At 44.1% G+C, this 9,890-nt stretch overlaps 1 protein-coding gene across 1 annotated transcript in view; it reads left to right on the top strand.

The window, feature by feature from the left end:
• tmx3b (thioredoxin related transmembrane protein 3b) overlaps positions 1-9,506 on the top strand; it is a 31,253-nt gene extending 21,747 nt beyond the window's left edge. The window contains exons 14-16 of the mRNA XM_031850010.1: positions 1,014-1,143; positions 2,510-2,578; positions 6,424-9,506. Of these exons, the coding sequence (XP_031705870.1) occupies positions 1,014-1,143; positions 2,510-2,578; positions 6,424-6,720 (496 nt within the window). The 3' untranslated portion in view covers positions 6,721-9,506. The remainder of the gene's footprint in view (positions 1-1,013; positions 1,144-2,509; positions 2,579-6,423) is intronic.
• The last annotated feature ends 384 nt before the right edge of the window (positions 9,507-9,890 follow it).

The following is a 9,890-nucleotide window of genomic DNA, read 5'->3' on the forward strand; positions in this document are numbered from 1 at the left end:
GTGTGTGTGTGTGTGTGTGTGTGTGTGTGTGTGTGTGTGTGTGTGTGTGTGTGTGTGTGTGTGTGTGTGTGTGTGTGTGTGTGTGTGTGTGTGTGTGTGTGTGTGTGTGTGTGTGTGTGTGTGTGTGTGTGTGTGTGTGTGTGTGTGTGTGTGTGTGTGTGTGTGTGTGTACTCATGTGATTGCCGATCTCAGCTGGACAGAGTAGTGAGGCGTTGATGACTCGAGTGCACGGCTGTGTGTGTGTTTGCCCTCCTGATCTCGGCTGGGTGGTGGATTGGGACAGTGATAGATATGTGTGTGTGTGCAATTTGTTGCCGGGTTGAGAAACACTGCAGGATGTGAGGCGGCAGAGCTGTGATGGACTGTTCGTGTGCTTGTGTGTGTGCATATATGTGTGTGTCTAAGCCAGGGCTCGGCGTTGTGCGAGACATGTGAAACAGGGATTGCCTGTTTGTATGACCTTGTTCGTTGCCTCACGCAGTTTTGTAATTCCTCCGCTGATTTGTTGAAGCATGCGGGTCGGAGAGCGTGCTGCATTTCTGTCTCTGTCAAATGAGGCTTCTTTGTATACGTTTTGTGTGTGTCTCTCAGCAGTGGATGCAGAGTTGCTCTCCTCTGGCCTCCCTGCGATTCACTTGTCAGCTGTAATTTGTGAAGGTCTCTTTAACTGTGACCGGCACAGACCCATAAAGCCCCAGAGTTGCACACTGTATGCATAAACGATAGAAGAAGTGGCACTCTGAAATGAGCCAGGCTGCATCTGTGTTTTCGTCAGAGTAAAAAAAAAAAAAAAAAGAGAGAAGGAAATCCTTAAACAATGATGTCCATGGGGAAAGTTCTGTTGCTCCAAGTACAAAGGGTTTGTTTATCTCACTGTTGTTGTGTTCTCCGTGTTACAGTTTGTTCTTAAAGAAAGCACAACGTGTTCCCGTCTAATGATGCACTCTGGTAATGGCAGTCCAAGGTGCCGAGGTTAAGGAGATTAAAAGCTGTGTTTTCCTGTTTCTCTCAGCGAGGTGACGGTGCCCTCTGTTATCATCCTCAACACATCCAACGAGCAGTACTTCCTGCCCAGTGAGCCGACTGAGACCATGGAGCAGCTGGTCCAGTTCATCGACGGTGTTTTGAACGGTTCTGCACAGGTCCAACTCTTCTCCTCCTCTCTCCCTCCCTCCCTCTCGCTCTTCTTTTCTTTCCATGCATTCAGCTCGGTGTGTCCCTTCCCCTGGTGTTGTACTGTTGTAATCACACCAGTAGTCCTCATTAATCAACCATGTTGCCTCGCATTTTAAGTCCTCCCAGGAAAATAGTTTCAGCAGATGAGGTATTTTTGCAATCTCCTTTTGCATGTTTAGATTTCATATTGCTCTCCTCCCTGGATGGATTATCTACAATAATTCTTTCCTCAGTCAAACACGGAGATTACTACAGGATTCTGTATTGTGGTGTACACACTAATCTGGAAAAGAAATGTCATCGCTTTCCTCTGTGCTGCACTGTAAGTCACCAGATGTATGAAACCATAAGCCAAACAGCCAGAGGTCCTGTCCTTTATTTTCCGAGGAAGGTCTGAGCTATTTATTCACTTTTTTCATGGCAGAACAAACAACCAAAGAAACACCCGGTTGCAGCCAAAGCTTGGACAGTTTCAACATGTTCACGTCATGCTAGTAATGTCTGCCATGAGGCTGGTTCATGCTTCATGTAGAAAATACACAGAAAGATGTGTGAATTGCTTTCAACTCAATTTAGGATAATGAAGATGGCGCAAAATAGGCAACAATAGTTACCGTTCGTTTCATCTTTTTTGGGGACCAAAATTCTGAAATCTGTGAGTGTTCTCCATGAGAAGCATGAACATTAAGGTTCACAGACGGCGTGTTTAGCCTCGCACGATGCTTGAACGGAGGACGGAACTGGCAGGCACCTCTCGAGCTGATTTTTAAGGGAATTGCTAAAAAAAACCTGTTGAGTATCTCCCCACTCACTGCTCTTGTGGTACATAGGCTGGCTTCACTGTCTGTCCTCTATCGTTTGCAATAAAGAAAGAACAACCCCAACAACATGCTATTACAAATACACGTAATGTTAAAACTTCTAACTAAAGTACAGACCTCACACAGCATCGGTATACATCTGTGCAACAGCTGCTTCCACAGCAATCCTCCCACGCCCACCTTCAGTCCTGCTCAGTCACAGCTCACTAATTGGCCATCCTGATGAATTAGCGTCGAGACAGCTCGCCCATTGGCTGCCCAGGTGCTGTCGCTAACAAATGAGCTCAGACGGAGTAGAACGGCCGGACAGAGAACAAGCTAGAGTCGGGCACATCTGCTGACTTGTGCAAGGAAGCGTTTAATTAAACACTATTTTAAATGTCTGGGATGCACCGACCATGTGAGGATGCCTGAGATTTAGAGAATTCTGCGCGAGTACTTTGAGAAAGTTTTGGTGTCGACGAGGCACAGTAGCTCATCTGTCTCCTTCAATGCATCTGTCTCCCTGCAGGCGCAAGGAGGTGATGGCTTCATTCAGAGGATCAAACGCGTGGCCTTTGATGCCAGATCCACCATCATGGTAAGTTGGTGAGAGTTGGTTCCAGGCTGCTGCGTGTAGACAGTCGGAGAACATTTCTCAAGCACGTTATTGAAGTTTAAAATGTTCAAACCATTCAGCAATAAAGAAATTGCAAAAATAGTTAAATACATGTTATTTTGCAGGATATCACCATCATGACTTTCACTAAAAAATGCCAATTACAATTTAACCTAACTACTGAACTATAGTTTTACAATACTGTACTACATAAACTTTACGTAAACAAATGGGAAGGCCTTGTCTGTGGGTGGGTTTGTGGGTGGGTTTGTGGGTGGGTTTGGGGGTGGGTGTTTTGATTTAAGTAACTCTTTGTTTTCAGGTTTTGTTTTATTTGTTTTTATGTTTTTTGCTTTTCTTTCTTGTTATTTTCTCCTTTACTACTGTAAACTGAGTAACACGTGCACAAAAATGAAAATACTTGCTCTTTGATTTTTATGTCATATGGTGCATTCTCATCAATAAAGTATATATAAAAAAAAAAAGAAAAGAAAAATGCCCCCAAAAAAATGTCTTTGACCAAAATTCCGTCGCTCCAAAAGCCCACACATGTCTAATAGATTTAGTTTTAGTCTATGAGGTTATTTTATAACAAGTATGGTACTGTAGCTTTTTAAACCTCCATTAATGTATGTCCCCTTGGGAGCAGCACAACAAACTGCTCATTGTTATTACTGTATTTTACAAACTCGTAGGCAGACAGTTTCTTGTTTACACAACCAGCAGACGCGTAGCAACATCGGCAAAGATACGGAGTTGCTTTTCTGATGGGATGAGTGATGGTGAACCGAAGCAGTAAAATTGACCTAAACAATAACCTGAAAGACGCTTAAACGCTCCGTAGACCTCAGAGAAACAGCAGACTCGGGGGGATTATTCTACGTGGGTTTGTGTGGATGATGACCCATAATCCTTTGTCCAGTGTTCATATAGAAATGTTGATTAGTCCAATTTTAGTCTATTTTGTATAAGTTTCAGGCTAATATTATTACCTTACTTGTATACCTCTCCTCACCTCGTTCTTTATGATACCACTGAATGAATATGTACCCCCGTGCTCGTTGATATGCTGCACGCCGCGCCTCACCTTCACCATGTTCTCCAATCCATAGCGAGTACTGTACATGCATAATGCGGCAAGTTCAGCAACACTGTAAAACGAATGCCCGAGTGCCCTGCTCTCTTTCCCCGTGGGAGGAAGAACAACATTCAGAGAAACAAGACGCGGAGTATGACTGAGAATATGCAATGCAGGCAGTAAACACAGTATGCGGAGAGAGAGAGAGAGCAGCAGGCGGTGGAGTGATGAGAGAGCAGACCGAGTGAAAGTGGGAGGAGAAGCAACTTCGGTGTCCTGACCCGAAGTAGTTGGTTCTGTTCGGGGGAGCTGGTGTTTATTTTACTACGGGTGTGCTAGGAATGTAAATACAGCTGTGCGGTAATTCTGCAGTTGTACTGTAATCGCGGGTAAAGCTCGACACTGCCCTTAACAATGTCCTTAAAGGGGAAATCATAGGTTTTATAGTGACTTCTGGAAGCTAACCTCAACGTACGAAGAAAGGCTTGTAAAAATCTGTTTATTGAAGGTTTTCAACATTTCCGCTGTCGGCTCTGGTTTGACAGTTTAAACCAGAGGAAGAATAAAACCTGGTTGAAAAGGTTAATAATAAAAAATCTCTCTTTGGGCTGAAAGAGAAGAGCAAAAAGTGAAGGATTGTAATTGTTCCTCTGCACAAAAGTAAGAATCCACATGTGAAAGGCTTGTCTCACACCTGTAAAGAGGAAAGCTATTCTCTCCTCGCTTCCCTAAATTTGGCGAGCTGCATGCGTCTCCATGAACAGTCCTGCTTACAGTGACACGATATGATCCAGAGCAGACAGGCAGCAGCCATCACCTGGCCCCCGGAGCCTAAATCTAAATGCACGGCTGACGGGGAGCACGAGGGAGCAGCCGCATCAGGCCCAATGACTCACAGCCTGCTGTGTTAGCATAGCATACCCATCTCCACCTCATCCAGCGTCACACAGCACCGGCAATTACCATCCCTCTTCCTGTGGCAATGACTGGAGGGCGCACGAATGTTTCTCTCCTTCTCAGCTCAGCGGCTGACAGAAGTTGTGACCGAATACTCGCTCCCAGGTACATTGTCTCTGATGTAGGCTGCTATATTCAGGCCAAATGACTCATCTGTCACTGGGATCATTTAAATTAGGTGGTTGTCCTTCAGTGACCCGGGCAGTGTTGTTTCCGCAGGGACGGTGTTTCACAGGAGTGGAGTGGTACGTGTCACAGAAATGTTAAATTGTTATGTGCAGGTTCGGGGCATGGATGTGAATGAGCAGTTACTGTTCTTTTTACCGATCTTTAGGGATTCATGCCCGGACAAGTCCATACACCAAAATGTGCAGACTGTCACCAAGTTCTAATGAATGTAGAATCTACAGGTAGTAAATTAAATGGAGAATAGTTTCTCCTACCGAGGGATTGCAACAAAATGTAGCTGTAATTCACTCACAAAAAGATGTACCGGGATGTGGGTGCTTGGTACCTTTGCACACATGTAGCTACAGCACCTGTCTGAATGTGTGTGAGCGTGTAGTCATGAGAGGTGAGCCTATTATAGGCGAGGAAGACAGAAAATATCTTCAGACAGTCCTGTGCATAAAGGTGGACCTTTTACCTGTTTGAAGTTTGAGATTTCTTTATTTATATCGGTTCAATCTGCACAATATGGAAGTACAAGAAACTCAGTGTTGCAGATAAAAGGGTAAAAACTCTGCGATAGGGTCATCAGTGTAAAACAAAACCAAAGCAAACAAGACGGCACATTACGAGACAGAAACACAAACAGTATAACATAACACAGACATCCTGAAATTACACGACATCAATTTAATTAATACTAAAATATTAAAGCCTGCCTGGGTTTCTGCAAATGATTTGTGACCTGCCTTCTAAACACACACACGTAGCTTAATGGCGTAATGCTAATGAATGAATACATGAATGAATAAAAATGCAGTATCTCTGCTGAAAACATAAAAGCATGTCTGCAGTTCTTCACACCAATATTCCTGGATCTCTAAATAGGATTTTGAATCGGCTCTCCCTAATGGCCGCTGTAATGGCAGTTTACTGTAGTAAACACTTCTACTAATCACGCCCTCTCCACAGCTGGGCTGTGACATATTGGGGAAGCATTGAGAGAATTAAACCATAAACATTTTATCAGTTTCTTTAATGTGTGAAGTTAAGAATTGAGGTCAAGGCCGGATTAACCCATTTGGGGGCCCGGGGGCAAAAAAACGAGCTTGGCGCCCCTGTTGAACCTCGATCATTCCAGCTTTCTCGACACTGGTACAGTCGTCCTTTTTGCCGTTTCTAGTCCCCATCGAGCGTTGCAGACCACACATGGTGGTTTCCATGTTCGCCGATTTCTGTTCCAGGGGTTGGGATGGGGGTTTGTTTTGTTTTGTTGTCACACTGTGACATCAGTGTTGGGTTTGGTTATAAGTGCAACTCTTCACATAGAAATCAACGATCCGCCTTCCGGCCCCTTATCACTTCTCATTCACTTGATTACCACCAAGCAATTTAGCAAATGATCCCAAACTAATTAGCACCCTGACGTGACCCGCTTTGTGATCCAGACTTGAATAAGACAAGAATGAGTAAGAGATTCTGAGTGATGGTAACATTTGTAGATGGAAAGGCTTTTTACTTGTATGTGTACAGTCAATTCACACCTCTTTTCTTTTGTCTCCATGTCCTCCCCTCTCACTCCCCCTTCTGTGTCTTCCTCTCGTCGTCTCCTCTCCCACATCAGTCGGTGTTTCGCAGCTCTCCGCTGCTAGGCTGCTTCCTTTTCGGCCTACCGCTGGGCGTAATTAGCCTGATGTGCTACGGCATCTGCACAGCCGAGTCGGACGACGGTTCGGAGGACTTGGACGCGCTCAAGAGGGAGGGCCTGACCGACGAGGAGGAAGACGAGGAGGAGGAGAGGCAGCGCGGCACTGAGCTGGAGGGCCCCGAAGAGGGCGAGAACGAGGAGGAGGAGGAGGAGGAAGACGAGGAGGAAGACGACGTCGGAGAGAAGGATCCCGAAGAGAAGAAAACCGATTAACGCAGGTGCTCCCGCCGGATAGAGGATGATGGGCCGAGTCAAATGCGGTGACATGAAACTCAAAGACTTATCAATGTGTTACTATTCTGCTTCTTTGTCTTTCATATCACTCCCCCTCAAAGCCCCTCTAGCACAGACCGCTCTCCCATCTTTGAGTTCTGTGTTAAAGGTCGGCCGCTCAGCGAAGCCATCGAATCTTGTTTCAAGCTAACAGCCTTTTAGTGACGGCGTGTAGACACGTAATGCTCCAGAGATGGAGGCGGCTGTGAACCAACCTCTTATTTATTAAGATTCGACCAACCAGTGGTTTGTTCCTTGTGACGCTTTCTCTCCTTGTTTTGTAACTACTAAAATGCTTCTTTTTTTGTTATATCCCAATTTTTTCTTTTTGTTTCCAGTTTATTATGATATTGTAGAACAGTAAAAACCTGCCTTCAAACTGACATGAATACACCGACATTTTCCACCTCTACCCCAAACCCAAAGTCAAAGCTTAATTGGCGTGTGTAGAAAGCAAAGGAAGTGCCCAAGAAGGAAAATCTGCCATAAATCAATCGTGCTTTATCTATTGTATGTTATTGCCTGAACATATTTCTTCTTCTTCTTCAAGGGGTGCAAAGTGACGAGACAGTCGCGCATTTCTTACTTATTTCTCAAGCCAGCCACCTGTTGGTGTCCATTTATGAGTAAATGGTAATGGGTATCAGTGTGTCTGATTCTGGGATATGGCAAATGTGCTTTTTTGTTTTCCAACATGGCCAACCTGCTGAAATTCTTCATATAGATGGGTTGTACCTGTATAGCAGACATCCATAACACGCATCAGTAGTCCCTGCAGCTTTTAACAAGTCATATTCTTCAGATAGACGGGCTCCGTCTCTTTCCATATTTCAATCTGTCTTCCATCACTCGTTGCCATATTGAATTCAGTAGGCAGGTTGAAGTTTAAATCCCGATACACTGAGCGCACAAAATATAAAGCCCGTCTTCCTGCTGCTTAGTTTCACCCCTTCTTTTTCTGCCATAACGCACTATTGTTGGTTTTCTCAATGCCATAGCTGTCCTGTTTGCAATAGCTGAAATCTGGTAGGGGTTGTGGCTTCCTCTTGGGTTGAAGTGGCCAGTCTGTTACGTATAATAAACAAGTGTTCCTAAAATCTGCTCCTCCCAGTGTAATACGCTTTTTATGAGAGATGCTCAGTGGAGTGCTCCTGGTTGGATTTGGGGCCTTTCTGGCAGCGAGTTAAAGCACCTGAGAACATGTTTCATTGTCTTTGTTACACGTTTGTGACTAAAGAAGGAAAAAATAAAGGAAAACCTGTCATATGCAGGGGCATTTCCATGGAAACAAAAGCACATTTTTCCCCAGCTGTCGTATGTTTCGTGCTAATTGGTGCATGGAGATGAAATCGCACGTTTGTTTTTTTTCCTCCAATTCAGCCGTGTCACCAGTGGGAAGAGTACAAACAAAAACGCATATAATGAATTATGTGACGATTGGTAGATAAAAGTATAAATCATGTTGGAAACTCAAAACTTTGAGAATTTAGGAAATGCGCTTCTTCACTTTCTTGCCAAGTGTTACATGAGAAAGTTGTTACTGATGTCTGAAGGGGAAAATATGAAAGCTTAGCACAAAGAATGGAAACCGCTAGCCTGGTTCTGATCGTAACAACCGCCTGCCAGCACTTCTAAAGCTCTAAAATCTCTCTCGTTTGATCTGTACACAAACTGAAGTAACTTCCAGGAAGTCTTCTCTGGTTTCCTGGAAACCTCACCGTGAAGACTCCAGGAAGTCTCTGCACCCGACCAGGATTTAGTTTGGCACATAACCCCCATTAAAACCACAACGTGTTGTTTTTTACTCATTCCTTTATGGATTAAACAAACAAGATAACCTGTTCATTAGAGAGCTTTAGAGGGGCTGGTATGCACTTTTTTTGGCCTTTGGCAGAGCCAGGCTAGCCATTTCCCCTCGCGTCCAGTCTTTATGCTAAGCTAAGCTAATCGGCTGCTGACCCTAGTTTAATATTCACCATGCAATCCTCTCCTCCAAGTCCCGGCGACAAAGCTAGTATACTTCCCTAAATGGCAAACTATTCCTTTTTAGAGTGGTGCACTGGATTATTATTATTCGCTCTGCATTTGTTTTACATTATTCATCCGAAACATTCCTGCATACTATTTAACGTACAGAGCTGACGAGTAATTAAAAGTTTGAAATGAGCAACGACAGCTTCTGTAACAGGCTTTCTCTCGAGGGAACTTCAACACATGGTGATGAATGAGCATTAAGTTCATCCCTGACCTAGGGAGGAAGTCTCAGTCCTGCGTCCACATCCTCACTTTGACTTGATCGCGTCTCACGTAACGACAACTGAACTAACTGCTGATCTACTCGGTGGATACTTTGAAATAGTAATGAATGTTTTGAGCAGTTTATGCTATCGTTGTGTAAAGGTGATCCTCCCCCACACTCTTAAAGTGTAACAGTGATATGATAAGATTCGTTATTCTTCGTTTCATCCTGCTTTTGCAGCTCAGTAAATCTTGTAACGTGATCGACTTAGGCTGCTCGACCGAAGCACACCTGCTGTTTTTAATATACAGAGGTCATCTGTATCATTACTGTGAATCTGCACTAAAGGAAACCATGCCCTCGCCTTGCCTTCCGGTCCTTGTAGTTGCCTACCTTTCTCTGCCGAACTTCCTCCTTTGGGTTTGAATTGAGATTGTCACACTTTATTACAGGTTTGAAAGATTGAAATAAAGATTGTCGTCTTTTTTTTGTTCTTGTTGACTGGCATCTTTTGTCCATCTGACGTATTTCCTGCCTGTCCTCCATTTAGACATCTATTTCTCCATCTATCTCCAATTATCGCACATATGAATGTGTTTTTTTTTTTTATCTCTCGACAGTATAATTCGAGGTAGAGGTGTCGACTCAATTACAGCAGATGTAATCAGATTTTGGGAGATCTAGGTTTAACTGCGACTGATTGCGTTGCGTGATGCGAAACTCATTTATTTCTTCTCTTTAGGGAACGGCGGCGCTTAAAAGTCAAAACTCTGAGACGTGACTTTACATAATGGGAAAAAGCACAATGTCATGCCGTGCTCTCTGAAGAACTGACCCTCACACAGAGAGAAATAATACGTTGCTTCTGGGA

This window comes from Anarrhichthys ocellatus, unplaced genomic scaffold, assembly GCF_004355925.1.
Source record: "Anarrhichthys ocellatus isolate YVR2014 unplaced genomic scaffold, GSC_Weel_1.0 scaffold10, whole genome shotgun sequence".
In the NCBI taxonomy this organism is placed as follows: domain Eukaryota; kingdom Metazoa; phylum Chordata; class Actinopteri; order Perciformes; family Anarhichadidae; genus Anarrhichthys; species Anarrhichthys ocellatus.